Source organism: Crotalus tigris, unplaced genomic scaffold (genome assembly GCF_016545835.1).
Source record: "Crotalus tigris isolate CLP2741 ecotype Arizona unplaced genomic scaffold, ASM1654583v1 scf7180000023738.1706062, whole genome shotgun sequence".
Lineage (NCBI taxonomy): Eukaryota > Metazoa > Chordata > Lepidosauria > Squamata > Viperidae > Crotalus > Crotalus tigris.
The window spans coordinates 1,677,501-1,692,500 of NW_024100150.1; the positions used below are offsets into that span (position 1 = coordinate 1,677,501).

The following is a 15,000-nucleotide window of genomic DNA, read 5'->3' on the forward strand; positions in this document are numbered from 1 at the left end:
GAAGGGACCTTGGAGGTCATCTAGTCCAACCCCCTGCTCAGGCAGGAAACCCTATAGCATTTTGGACAAATGGCTGTTCAGTTTCTTCTTAAAAACTTCCAGTGTTGGAGCATTCACAACTTCTGGAGGCAAGGAGTTCCACTGGTTAATTGTTCTCACTGTCAGGAAGTTTCTCCTTAGTTCTAGGTTGTTTCTCTCTTTGGTTAGTTTCCATCCGTTGCTTCTTGTCCTGCCTTCAGGCGCTTTGGAGAATAGATTGACTCCCTCACGCAACAGCCGTGTTCCTTACTTAACAACTGCAAGGATTCACTTAACAACTGTGACAAGAAAGGTTATAAAAGGGGGCAAAACTCACTTAAGCAATGTCTCGCTTAGCAACAGAAATTTTGATTGAGGACTGCCTGCATCCCCTCTGCTCGTTCATCCTTTGGACTACAATAGTGGCCAAAATTGTGGAAATCTTTTGGGAAAAGTGTATTTTTGAGATTTGATGGCTAATAACACCGCTTTTTTTTTGGAGTTATAAAGTTATATATCAATGGAAAGATCATTTAATCAAGAACGTAATGCAACAAAGTTTGCTCAATTATCTGTACTGTATCCTGTGAAACGTTATAGCCAAATAACCAGAAAAAGGAAGCACACCTTGCTTAGGTTGATCTCAGGTAGCTTTCCTTCACCTGATGGTAGCCAATGAGCGTGAGTGTTTAGAGAGCCAATCAGGTGTCATCTTGTTTTGGCCATGAGCCAATCAGATCACGGTAGGATCCAGTGATTGATATCCTGTATTGAAGCTGAGAGGAGGACATTTGTCAGTGTGTTATGTGATGGCTATCAAGTTGGTTGGTGTTTTTTTGTGTGTGTTCTTTCATTTGGGGTCTTTCAAAACGTAATAAAATTAAAGTCATGGTGCAAAGAGTTGACCGGTCACCCAGAAAGCGATGTAAAATAGTATTATTAAGCGAACAAGGCTACAGTTATAAAAAAATGAGAAGAAAAACGGGCGGAAACTTAACCAAAGGTGGCTTTTCTACGGTACACTTTCCCCAAAAGGTTTCCACAATTTTGGCCACTACTGTATCGCTGAGCCATTCAAGCTTGTGGCCCAGTTTAACTAACCTGTTATTTCACCCGGATTAAACCTTGGTTACCAACGCTCTCTCTCTTGCTTTTAATCTGTGTTTCTCCCCCCCCCCCCTCCAATGCAGAATCGTCACGAAATGCTGGCTCTGGAACCGCTGCATTCCTTGCTCCGGATGAAGTGGAAGAGATTTGCTCGCCACGTATTCTTCATCTCCTGCGGCCTGTACTTCATCTACAACCTCATTTTGACGTTGATCTCCTACTACAGGCCTCACACCAAGCAGGTAGAGAGGGCTCCCAAAGATGCTTTTTCCAAGGGGCCACTGGACCTTCTTGTTTTTCCTTTGAAGACGTTTCGCTTCTCCTCCCAGAAGCTTCTTCAGCTCTGACTGGATGGTGGGGAATAGAAGAATTTATACTCCTTGCAGACAGCCGGTCATTTGAATTGTTTTAGAGAGTCGTTGAGGCCACCTGGAGGTTTACCTCTGTCCTGAGGGTCACCTGAGTGGTGCAAATGGGTGTGGAGCTTTCTTGGGACTGCGGAAAGGACCGTGTTGTAGACTGGAGATAGAGGATGTTGTGTCCCTCCCCCTCTGTTGAGGGAGGGCAGTTCAGTTTTGACACAAATGGCCTCTTTGACCCCTCTTTCAAACCAGCAGACACAGGTAACCCTCCAAGTGGCCTCAATGACTCTCTCTAAAACAGTGGTTCTCAACCTGTGGGTCGGGACCCCATTTGGGGTCGAACGACCATTTCACGGGGGTCGCCAAACAACGCAATCCGCCATTTTTTCCCCCCTTTTCCTTAGCTGTGCTACTCCCTTTTATTCTATTGGCTTTTGAAAGCCAATAGAATAGACTCTCTTGAATAGAGTCTAATTCTATTGGCTTTCAAAAGCCAATAGGAATTGTCCAGGCTGTCTCTGCCCTGCTGAGACCGCCAAAAGTCCCATTCTGCAAACAGTGCTGCACCAGTTGAGTAGTCCTCGACTTACGACCGGTTGAGTAGTCCTCGACTTACGACCGGTTGGGGGTCGCGGCATTAAAAAGGTTGAGAACCACTGTTCTAAAAGAAGGCAAACGACCAGCTGTCTGCAAGGAGTATAAATCCTCCCATTCCCCACCATCCAGTCAGAGCTGATGAAGCTTCGTGGAGGAGAAGCGAAACGTCTTCAAAGAAAAACAAGGGAGTCCAGTGGCCTCCAGAAAAAGCATCTTTGGGACATCCATGAACCTGGATGACTGAGAGCCTCCTTAAACAGGTAGGGAGGGCAGCACCATCTCCTCATCCTTTTTATTCTGGACAGGATGGATCCCTTTCCAGGGCATCTTCAATAAACTGCCTTCTCCAGGTAGTCCTTGACTTACGGCCACAGTTGGGAACAGAATTCTCATGGCTAAGCAAGGCTCGGTTAAGTGAGTTGTGCCCAATTTTAAGATCTCTATTTTTTTTTGCCACGGTTACTAAATGAATTACTGCCGTTGTTAAGTGAATCACGTGGTCCTTAAGCAAATCTGGCTCCCCCCCCCCCGACTTGGCCTGTTGGAAGCTGCAAATGGCGCTAACGTAAGCCCAGGATGCTGCAGCGATTGTAAACACAGGCAGTCCTCGACGTACGACCGCAACTGAGCCCAAAATGTACGTTTCTCAGTGAGACATTCGTGAAGTGCGTTTTGCCCCCTTCTACGACCTTTCTCGCCACGGTCATTAAGTGAATCACTGCCTTTGTTAAGGTAGTCACACGGTTGTTAAGTGAATCCGGCTTCCCCCCCCCCCATGGACTTTGCTTGGCAGAAGGTCGCAAAAGGGAACTGGGACACTGCCACCGTCGTAAATATGAATCAGTCGCCCAGCGTCTGAATGTAAATCACAGGCTCAGAGGGATGCTTCAATGGTCGTAAGTGTGAAAAATGGTAATAATAATAATACCGTATATGCCGGCGTATTAGGCGACCTGGCATGTAAGACGACCCCCGTCTTTATTGCCGAGTCACCTTCCTAGAACGTCGTCTTATACGCCGGAAATTACCAATATTTCCGGCGTATAAGACGACTCGGCGTATAAGACGACCCCCGTCTTTGGCGCCGAGTTTAGCACTTCCGGAAGTCGTCTTATACGCCGGCATACGGTAATAATAATAATAATAATAATAATAATAATAATAATAATAATAATATCACATGCAAGCAAGCTAGAACAGATGAAAGAAAAGAAGCTGAAGAACAAGAAGACCAAAGAATACCTAATCAAGAAATACCACTTAGAAACAAGGAAGATCAAGGAAAGCACTGGAAATAATAAAGCAACAAATAACAGCTATAGCCAGGAAAATCAGTAGATATGAAGCTCGAATTGCAAACTATAGGCAGAACCTCCAATTTCAATCCAATCAGAAACGTTTCTACCAATCCATCAATGGAGAAACTGCAAGGAATCAGTCAGTACCTGACAAGGAAGAAACAGTGCAGTTCTGGAAGCAGATATGGGATAACCCAAAGAAATACAACAAGGATGCGGCTTGGTTAAAAGAGGTGGATGCAAATAAAACAGAAGTTGAAATGAAAGAACTAGTAATAACAACAAAAATGGTAGAAAAAAGAGCAAAGAAAATCAAAAATTGGTCAGCACCAGGTGAAGATGAACTGCATGGGTTTTGGTTGAAACATCTAACTGTTATACACCCACTCATTGCCAAGCAGTTCAACAATATACTACAAGGAGGAGAAATTGAAAAGTGGCTAACAACTGGGAAAACCTACCTAATAATGAAAAATCCAGCAAAAGGGGCAACACCAGTGCCATTGTGACTTTGAACACTAGCAGGACAAGAATTAACAGAATAACACAATTGAAAGGGATCTTGGAGGTCTTCTAGTCCAACCCCTGCTCAGGCAGGAAACTCTATACCATTTCAGACAAAGGGCTGTCCAGTCTCTTCTTAAAAACATCCAGTGATGGAGCATTCACCGCTTCTGGAGGCAAGGAGTTCCACTGGTTAATTGTCCTCACTGTTAGGAAGTTTCTCCTTAGTTCTAGGTTGCTTCTCTCTTTGGTCAGTTTCCATCCATTGCTTCTTGTCCTGCCTTCAGGTGCTTTGGAAAATAGCTTGACTCCTTCTTCTTTGGGGCAGCCCCTGAGATACTGGAAGACTGCTATCATGTCCCCCCTGTCCTTCTGTAACTTCGACCTGTCACTAAGTGAACTACCAAGGACTACCTGGGCATGGCAGTTGCCAAGTGGCCAAATTTTGATCACCCAATTGTGGAGATGCTACGACGGTCATAAGTGCGAGCACGGTCGTAAGTGCTAGCACCGATCATAAGTCGCTTTTTCCTGCATTGTAACTTTGAACAGTCATACAATAATGGTTGTAAGGCGAGGACTACCTATATTCTTATTTTTTTCTTCTCGTGTTCTTTTTTCTTCTTTGTCCCTAGCTTCCACCGTTTCCTTTGGCATTGATCGGAGACCTGAATTGGCTGCAGCTATCAGGACAAGCCATGGTTATCTTGGGAGCCGTGTTTATTGCTATTAAAGAGGTAAGTGCTGATAGGAATATTCCACACCGGCATGGATCCCTTCTCTTAGGGTGCCCTAACTGGGTTTCACAGAACAGACTAAAACATAGGAAGAACGGCTGCGGGACTTGGGTTTGGCTAGAATAGAATATAGAATATAGAATATAGAATATAGAATATAGACTAGACTAGACTAGAATAGAATAGACTAGACTAGACTAGACTAGAATAGAATAGAATAGAATAGAATAGAATATATACTGTAGAGTAGAGTAGCATAGAATAAAATATAGAGTGGAGTAGAATAAAATATTAAAATAGAATAGAATAGAATCTAGAATAGAAAATAGAATCTAGAATAGAATAGAATATAGAATAGAATAGAATAGAATAGAATAGAATAGAATAGAATATGGAATGGAACGAAACAGAACAGAATATAGGATGGAATAGAATAGAATAGAATAGAATAGAATAGAATAGAATAGAATAGAATAGAATAACAGAGTTGGAAGGGACCTTGGAGGTCATCTAGTCTGACCCCCTGCTCAGGCAGGAAACCCTATACCATTTCGAACAAGTGGCTGTCCAATCTCTTCTTAAAGTGTTGGAGCATTCACAACTTCTGAAGGCAACAAAAGAGGGTTACGTGACCCTGGGACTCTGCAGCCATCATAAATAGGAGTCAATTGCCAAACGTCCAAATTTTGATCCCGTGACCAGGGGGATGCTAAAATGGACATGTGGAAAAATGATCCTAAGTCCCTTTTTTCAGTGCCCTTGTAACTTTGAACGGTCGCTAAACAAACAGTGGTAAGCTGAGAACTACCTGTCGAGCGGGCTAGCATCTGTTTAATGTGCCTGCTAAATCTGTTGTATCCTGTGTGTGTTTCCACCTGCAGAGCGTAGCCATTTTCTTATTACGGCCATCCGATCTACAAACAATTCTTTCAGATGCCTGGTTCCATTTTGCCTTGTAAGTGATGTGTTGACCTGCTTTACTATTCCCTTGACTTATGACTGTAATGGGCAGGCTCCATTAAGTTGAGGACTATCTGCACGCCTGTTCCTTTGGGGATATTTCATTTGCCAAAAAACAACCTAGATTTGCAAGATTGCAGAAATCTTCCTTTTCAGCTGGTGATTTTGAAGCTCAGCTACTTTAAGAGGGGTGGACTTCCACTCCCAGAATTCCCTAGCCAGCCTGCTTTAAGATGGGTGGACTTCAATTCCCAGAATTCCCCAGCCAGCCTGCTTTAAGATGGGTGGACTTCAATTCCCAGAATTCCCCAGCCAGCCTGCTTTAAGATGGGTGGACTTCAATTCCCAGAATTCCCCAGCCAGCATGCTTGCTGGGGAAACATTCCTTCTCCCTAAATAAATGTTAAATGTCATCAAGCCAGATTTGGTCACTAATCCATCAATATTTCTTGCATTCAGAAGCTCCTGCATTTAATTAGCTATTAGGAAAATGCATTGCCCTGTCAGTTTGATTTAGCAGTGGTAGATGCTCTAATAAATGGAACTTTAAAAGGAAGAGTGTAATCCCTGTTAGTATCCTTGTTATCTGTTTTTCTACATCCTTTTTATTTAAAATATTCCCAGGCTGTGTTGTTTACTGTTTGTAGCTTTTCTTGCTTTTGTTATTGGTTTTACTTGGGTTTATGTGATATTTTTATAGTTCAATAAGGTTTTGATCTCTCTCTCTCTCTCTCTCTCTCTCTCTCTCCTCTCTCTCATCTCTTTCTCTATCCTCTTTATCTCTATCCCTCTTTCTCTCTCTTTCTCTGTCTATCCCTCTCTCTATGTATACATACACACACACATATAACTCTTTCTCTCTTTCTTTCTCTCTCTCTCATCTCTCTCTCTCTCCATCTATCTATCTATCTATCTATCTATCTATCTATCTATCATATCTCTATCCCTCTCTCTATCCCTCTCTCTCTCTCTCTCTCTCTCTCTCTCTCTCTCTCTCTCCTCTCTCTCTATATAGATATATATATATATATATATAATATATATATTATATATATATATATATCTGCTCAAAGCACGAAGCGAAAAACACCAGCATAAAGATGACGGAATGGGACTTCGTCGAAACATCGCCAAGACACTTCCAATTTTACGCGGGAGAAAACCCGAACAACCAAAGCCTACATAAATATCTATATATATATATATATATATATTATATATAATATATATATATATATATATTATGTTTTCTGAGGTTTTCGCGGGTATTTGTACTATAGGTCTTTGGTTGTTCGGTTTTTTCCATCGTAAAATTGGAAGTGTCTTGGGACACTTTCTGCTTTTGTTATTGGTTTTACTTGGGGTATACATATATATATATATATAAATAATATATATATATATATAATACTATTATATATATATAGGTTTTGGTTGGTCGGGTTTTCTACCGCGTAAATTTTACGCGGGAGAAAACCCGAAACAAACAAAGACCCTATATACAAATATCCCGCGGAAAACCTTAGAAAACATATATATATATATATATATATATATCTTTTTTTCTCTTTCTCTCTCTCTGTCTATCATCTCTCTATCATCTCTCTATCTCTCTATCCATCCATCCATCCCTCTAACAATCCACAATGTAATGGAGATGTTAAGTAGTTAAGATCAAAAGTATTATCCTACAATCAGTATTTTGGTGTGAATTGCAGTGCTTCTTTTCTCAATGTTACATTTAACTTTGGACGAAAAATCCAAATAATTTTACGCTTGTAGTATTGGCACCCTAGATTGTAATTCACAAGGACAGAATTTGGTCTTTTCTTTCCCTCCTTTGGATACCTGAAGCTCCCTAAAGAACGGAACGTTAATCATCCCCTAAAACCGTATCATGTAAACATCACCGTGTTGAAACAAGGCGATGTTAAATGTTTATAACACTCTAAGAGGAAGGAAGAACACAATTTTTTTTTTAAAAAAATAATGTTTTTGTGGCCCTTCTCAGTTTCATTCAAGCGGTGCTGGTGATCGTCTCGGTCTTCCTCTACCTTTTCTCCTACAAAGGACACCTGCCCTGCCTCGTCCTGGCCATGTCCTTAGGATGGGCCAACATGCTCTACTTCACTCGGGGGCTGCAATCCATGGGGATCTACAGCGTCATGATCCAACAGGTGAGGCAGCTTTGGCTTTGGACCTCTCAGCCGTTCAGTCCTTTCGTGAGAGAGGTTGCACAGGGCCAGTTCTTCTGTCTGTCTGTCTGTCTGTCTGTCTGTCTCTCTCTCTCTCTCTCTCTCTCTATCTATCCATCCATCTATCCATCCATCCACCTACCTATTATATCTATCTATCTATCTATCTATCTATCTATCTATCTATCTATCTATCTATCTATCTATGTCTATATCTATTTAGTTCTGTGGTTCTCAACCTTTTTAATGCCGCGACCCCCCCAACCGGTCGTAAGTCGAGGACTACCCAACAGGTCGTAAGTAGAGGACTTTCCCTGCCCGGGAGCACCGCGCATGCGTGGTGGCGCCTCCTGCGCCAGCCGAGGCGTAGCTGGCAAGGGGCAGAGACGGCGCAGGGCGACCACTGGCTGGGCCACCAGCTGGCCCAGCCCAAGGGAGGTAAGGCACCCGCCAGGCCCCACGCGCGCCAGCAACCCTCCCTGCGCCCGCCGGCCTCCCACCTCCCACCCCTGGCCCTCTTTTCCTTACATTTTTAGTAGTTGCTCAGCAGGGAGGGGTGGAAGCTTCCAGACAGCTCGCCTTCGCTGCAGACAACTTGCAGCACCGTTTGCAGAATGGGACTTTTGGCGGGCTCAGCAGGGCAGAGACAGCCTGGACAATTCCTATTGGCTTTTGAAAGCCAATAGAATTAGACTCTATTCAAGAGAGTCTATTCTATTGACTTTCAAAAGCCAATAGAATAAAAGGAAAAGGGGAAAAAAATGGCGGACTGCGTTGTTTGGCGACCCCCGTGAAATGGTCGTTCGACCCCAAATGGGGTCCCAACCCATAGGTTGAGAACCACTGTTCTAGTTATCTATGTAAGCATGTATTTATCTATCTGTATCCTCTATCTATGTCTATTAAATATCTATCTCTTATCTATCTCCTATCTATCTATCTATCTATCTATCTATCTATCTATCTATCTATGTCTATCAAATATCTATATCTATCTAGCTAGTTATCTATATATGTATGTATGTATCTATCTATCTATCTATATCATCTATTTATGTCTATCTCTCTATCTCTTATCTCTCTATCTCTTATCTATCTATCTATCTATCTATCTATGTCTATCAAATATCTATATCTATCTATCTAGTTATCTATATTAGTATATATGTATGTTTTCTGAGGTTTTCGTGGATGTTTGTATGTAGGTCTTTGGTTGTTCAGGTTTTCTCCCGTGTCAAATTGGAAGTGTCTTGATGACGTTTCGATGAAGTCTCATTCGTCATCTTCAGGCTGGTGTTTTCAGCTTCTTGATTCTAGGAGCAAGCTTTTTTAAAATGATCTAAAATAGCTGCTGATCCCCACCTCTCAAAACTAAATTTTCCATTTTAAATACATTCATAAGAAGTAGAAGCTGTGCCATTTATTTTCCTGTGCTTTAAATTCATCATTAACGTTTTTCTTTTGCCTTGTAGGTCATCCTGCACGACGTGATCAAGTTTATCGCTGTCTACCTGGTGTTTTTGTTTGGATTTGGCGTAGGTAAACAGAATTTGATGCATTTTCACAGGGGCATTTGTGGGTGGGGGGTGTCTAAAGAAGGCAGAAACGGTCCTCATACAAGGCCTTGGTAAGGCCACACTTGGAATACTGCACCCAGTTTTGGTCACCAAGATGTGAAAAAGATGTTGAGACTCTAGAAAGAGCACAGAGAAGAGCAACAAAGATGATTAGGGGACTGGAGGCTAAAATATATAAGGAAAGGTTGCTGGAATTGGGTATGTCTAGTTTAACGAAGAGAAGGACGGGGGGGGGGGAGACACATGATTCCAGCGTTCCAGTATCTCAGGGGCTGCCCCAAAGAAGAGGGAGTCAAGCTGTTCTCCAAAGCGCCTGAAGGCAGGACAAGAAGCAACGGGTGGAAACTCATCCAGGAGAGAAGCAACCTAGAACTAAGGAGAAACTTCCTGACAGTGAGAACAATTAACCAATGGAACAACCTGCCTCCAGAAGTGGTGAATGCTCCAACACTGGAAGATTTTAAGAAGAGACTGGATAGCCATTTGTCCGAAATGGTATAGTTTTTCCTGCCTGAGTAGGGGATTGGACTAGATGACCTCCAAGGTACCATCCAACTTTTTTATTATTATTATTATGGATCATCGCAGAGTCAGCCAGATGTTCAGACTGGGTTTGGCATTTTCTCTACCTATCGAGTCCTTACCCAGGACCTGGGATAGGCAGATGTGGATGTTTAATGGTATTATAGATATCGTCGCAGGATGGAAGCAGTTCCTAATAAGGCCGCCTTTTGCAATTGACTAATAGTGAATTTGTCAATGCCAATGGTGTTCAAGTGGTGCTCCAGTTGTTTTGGGATTGCACCCAGGCAGCCTATGACTATTGGTACTACCTTTGCTTGCTTTTGCTACAGTCTTTCTATTTCTATTTGTAGGTCTTTGTATTTTGTTATCTTCTCCAGCTCTTTCTCTTCTATTCTGCTGTCTCCAGGCACTGCCACGTGCACTATCCAGACTTTTTTGTCTTTCTTATCGACAATTGTTAAGTCTGGGGTGTTATGTTGCAGGTGCTTGCCTGTTTGAATTCTGAAGTCCCAGAGCAGTTTAATTTTATCATTTTCTATGACTTTCTCTATTTTATGATCCCACCAATTTTTGTTTACAGGCAAATGATATTTTTTGCAGATCTTCCAATGCACCATTGTTGCTACTTTGTCATGCCGCTGCTTGTAGTCAGTCTGTGCAACATGAAACAGTTTACCAAGTGGTCCACTGTTTCTTCAGCTTCTTTGCATGGGCGGCACTTACTGTCTGTTGCTGTGTTCTCAATTTTGACTTTATATGCATTTGTCCTTAAGGCTTGGTCTTCTGCAGCCAGAATTAGTCCCTCGGTCTCTTTCTTCAATTTTCCTGCTCTTAGCCATTGCCAGATCTTGTTATTATCTGCTTTCCCAGCTATTTTTTTAACGTACTGGCCATGTAGTGCTTTGTCTTCCCATGCCTCTATTCTGTTCTTCATTTATTATTATTATTATTATTATTATTATTATTATTATTATTGATCATCGCACAGTCAGCCAGATGTTCAGACTGGATTTGGCATTTTGTCTACCTATCGAGTCCTTACCCAGGACCTGGGATAGGCAGATGTGGATGTTTGATGGTATTACAGATATCGTCGCAGGATGGAAGCAGTTCCTAATAAGGCCGCCTTTTGCAATTGACTAATAGCGAATTTGTCAATGCCAATGGTGTTCAAGTGGTGCTCCAGTTGTTTTGGGATTGCACCCAAGGAGCCTATGACTATTGGTACTACCCTTGCTTGCTTTTGCCACAGTCTTTCTATTTCTATTTGTAGGTCTTTGTATTTTGTTATCTTCTCCAGTTCTTTCTCTTCTATTCTGCTATCTCCAGGCACTGCCACGTCCACTATCCAGACTTTTTTGTCTTTCTTATCGACAGTTGTTAAGTCTCGATATTATTACTACTACTACTACTACTACTACTACTATTACTACTACTACTTACGTCTCTCCCAGGTCAAGTGACTGCAATTTGGGAGCTTGGCAACAGGCTCATATTTACAACTGGTTTCAGTGCCCTACGATCACACGATCATGATTCACAACCTTGAATGCCCATGCGGAAAAATGAATTCATACCTACGACTGCAATGATTGACTTAACAACCATGATAGAAATGGTCCTAAAACCAGGTCTGACTCAACTTACAACCACAATGAGCTACAGTGGAAATTCTGGTGGTAAGTTGAGAATGATTTCTATTGTTTCTGGTGTTTGCACAGGAAGTCCTTGACTTACGACAGCTCATTTAGTGAACATTCAAAGTTACCACGGCACTGAAAAACAGGACTTGTGATCGTTTTTTCACACTTACGACCGCTACAGCATCCACTCGGTCATGTGATCAAAATTCAGCTGCTTGGCAACTGACTCCTATTTACAATGGTCGCTGTGTCCCTTTTGCAACCTTCTGACAGTCAAAGCCAATGGGGGGGGGGACCCAGATTCACTTAACAAGCCTGTGACTCACTTTACAATTGTTCAGTGATTGTCTTAACAACCGAGGCCAGAAAGGTCATTAAATGGGGCAACGTTCACTTAAATGTCTCACTTATCCACAGAGGTTTTGGGCTCAATGCTGGTTGTAAGTTGAGGAGTCAAGGTGAACCTTGCAGGTACAAATATCATAATGTTGAGGCCAGTTCACAGAACCTGCTAAACTGGATGGGCCCGCTGGTTTGTGCCTTAACAGCCGGGGTGAACACCCAGCCTCCATTAGGGTTTGCGTAATAAATCCTGCTTCGTCATATCGAGGCTTAGTGAGTGGCAGGAATAATAATAATAATAATAATAATAATGATGATGATGATGATGATGATGATGATGATTGATTGATTGATGATGTTGGAATAGAATAGAATAGAATAGAATAGAATAGAATAGAATAGAATAGAATAGAATAGAATAGAATAGAACTGGAAGGGATCTTGGAGGTCACCTAGTCCAGCCCCCTGCTCAGGCAGGAAACTCTATACCACTTCAGACAAACGGCTGTCCAGTGTCTTCTTAAAATCTTCCAGTGTTGGAGCATTCACCACTTCTGGAGGCAGGTTGTTCCACTGGTTAATTGTTCTCACTGTCAGGAAGTTTCTCCTTCGTTCTAGGTTGCTTTTCTCTTTGGTTAGTTTCCATCCTTTGCTTCTTGTCCTGCCCTCTGGTGCTTTGGAGAATAGCTTGACTCCTTCTTCTTTGGGGCAGCCCCTGAGATTCTGGAAGACTTGCTATCATGTCCCCCCTCGTCCTTCTCTTCGTTAAACTAGACATTCCCAATTCCAGCAACTATATGTTTTAGCCTCCAGTCCTCTAATCATCTTTGTTGCTCTTCTCTGTACTCAACATCTTTTTGACATCGTGGCGACCAAAACTGGATGCCGTGTTCCAAGTGTGGCCTTACCAAGGCCTTGTAAAGTGGTATTAACACTTCACGTGAGCTTGATTCTATCCCTCTGTTAATGCAACCTAGCACTGGGTAGGCCTTTTTGGCAGTCTTTCAGGACTGTTTTTCAGGCGGCGTAAATTATAGTTGATATTTTGAAGCAGGAAGCCAAGATGCAAACCCTCAAAACTGCATGGTTGAAATGTGGGATGTACAGACGGTCCTTGACTTATGTCCGTTCGTTTAGCGGCCGTTCAAAGTTACAACGGCCCTGGAAAAAAATATCGTACGTCATATCGTAGCTGAGTTGTGAGCTGCAGGAAGGAAGCTTTATGGGTGTGTGTATGTGTCTATTATCATGAATGTTTTGGAGCCGGAGTGACTGCAGGCAGGAGATCTAAAAGTCACAATGATGGGGTCCTTGGTGCTCTTTGTTCTTGGTGGTTTTCCTGCAGACGTTTTATTGACCAACTGGAGAACCTCATCAGTGCTAGACAGAAGGGGAGTTTGTTCCCTGGAGAAAGAGGGGGAAGAGAGAGGAGGAGAAAGGAGGAGGAGGAGGAGGAAGGAAGGAAGGAAAGGAAAGGACTGTGGGGTGCCTGGTGCTTTCTGAGCTGGGTGGTTTTCTTGCAGACGTTTCATCACCCAACTAGGGAACATCATCAGTGCTAGAAGGGAGGAGGAGGAGGAGGAGGTGGAGGAAGGAAGGAAGGAAGGAAGGAAGGAAGGAAGGAAGGAAGGAAGGAAGGAAGGAAGGAAGGAAGGAAGGAAGGAAGGAAGGAAGGAAGGAAGGAAAAGACTGTGGGGTGCCTGATGCTTTCTGAGCTGGGTGGTTTTCTTGCAGACGTTTCATCACCCAACTAGGGAACATCATCAGTGCTAGAAGGGAGGAGGAGAAGGAGGAGGAGGAGGAAGAGACTGTGGGCTCCTTGGTGCTTTCTGAGCTGGGTGGTTTTCTTGGAGACGTTTCATCATCCAACTATGGAACATCATCAGTGCTAGAAGGGAGGAGGTGGAAGAGGAGGAGGAGGAGGAAGAGGAGGAGGAGGAGGAGGAGGAAGAAAAGGGAAGGAAGGAAGGAAGGAAGGAAGGAAGGAAGGAAGGAAGGAAGGAAGGAAGGAAGGAAGGAAGGAAAGGACTGTGGGGTGCCTGGTGCTTTCTGAGCTGGGTGGTTTTCTTGCAGACGTTTCATCACCCAACTAGGGAACATCATCAGTGCTAGAAGGGAGTGGGGGTGTTTGGAGAGGAGGAGGAGGAAGTGGAAAAGGAGGAGGAGAAAGGAGGAGGAGGAGGAGGAGGAGGAAGACTGTGAGGATCTTGGCGCTCTTTGAGCTTGGTGGGTTTTTTTGCAGACGTTTCATCACCCAACTAGGGAACATCATCAGTGCTAGAAGGGAGGGGGGTTATGGAGAGGAGGGGGAGGAGGAGGTCCTTGGTATTCTTGAGCCTAGCATCATCAGTGCTAGAAGGGCATGTGGGGTTCGCTCTTGTGTTTATATACTAGCGCCTTGCCCTGTTCAGTGTTGCTGGCAGTTCCTTGAGCAGACTGTGGTTTACTGTTGGATTGTTTGTCCGCGTTGGTAATTCTATTCGTTTGTTTATTGATTCATTAATCTTCTCCTCCTTCCCGTTCTCCGCCCAGCCCTGGCAGCCTTGGTGGACTCGTGTCCCGAGGACAGCAAATGCAACGAGTACAGCGTCTTGGGCAGCATTGAGGTCGACTTGTTCATGCTGACCTTGGGCCTGGGTGAGCTGGACGTCCCGAAAAACGCCAAGTACCCCATCCTGTTCCTCCTGCTGCTCATCTCCTTCGTCATCCTGACCTTCGTTCTGCTCCTCAACATGCTGATCGCCTTGATGGGGGAAACGGTGGAAGACATTTCGAAAGAGAGCGAGCACATCTGGAGGCTGCAGGTGGGCCTGGGGGGGTGGGCCTGGGGGTCTCCCGGGGGTTCCGTTGAGGAAAATGGGATGGAGTCCAGATGTCTATGGAGACTCTCAGCCATCCAGGTCGTGCTCAGGTGAAGGGTTAATACCACTTTACCAGGCCTTGGTAAGGCCACACTTGGTGTACGGCATCCAGTTTTGGTCACCACGATGTAAAAAAGATGCTGAGACTCTAGAAAGAGTGCAGAGAAGAGCAACAAAGAGGATCAGGGGATTGGAGGCTAAAACATATAAGAAACGGTTGCTGGAATTGGGGATGTCTAGTCTAATGAAGAGAAGGACGAGGGGGGACATGATA

General features: G+C 43.6%; 1 protein-coding gene across 3 annotated transcripts in view; it reads left to right on the forward strand.

The window, feature by feature from the left end:
* TRPV3 (transient receptor potential cation channel subfamily V member 3) overlaps positions 1-15,000 on the forward strand; it is a 68,887-nt gene that overhangs the window by 49,240 nt on the left and 4,647 nt on the right. For all 3 annotated transcript variants that reach the window (XM_039321396.1, XM_039321398.1, XM_039321397.1), the window contains exons 11-16: positions 1,209-1,367; positions 4,522-4,623; positions 5,505-5,578; positions 7,595-7,760; positions 9,251-9,317; positions 14,398-14,669. In XM_039321396.1, coding sequence (XP_039177330.1) covers positions 1,209-1,367; positions 4,522-4,623; positions 5,505-5,578; positions 7,595-7,760; positions 9,251-9,317; positions 14,398-14,669 — 840 coding nt within the window. The remainder of the gene's footprint in view (positions 1-1,208; positions 1,368-4,521; positions 4,624-5,504; positions 5,579-7,594; positions 7,761-9,250; positions 9,318-14,397; positions 14,670-15,000) is intronic.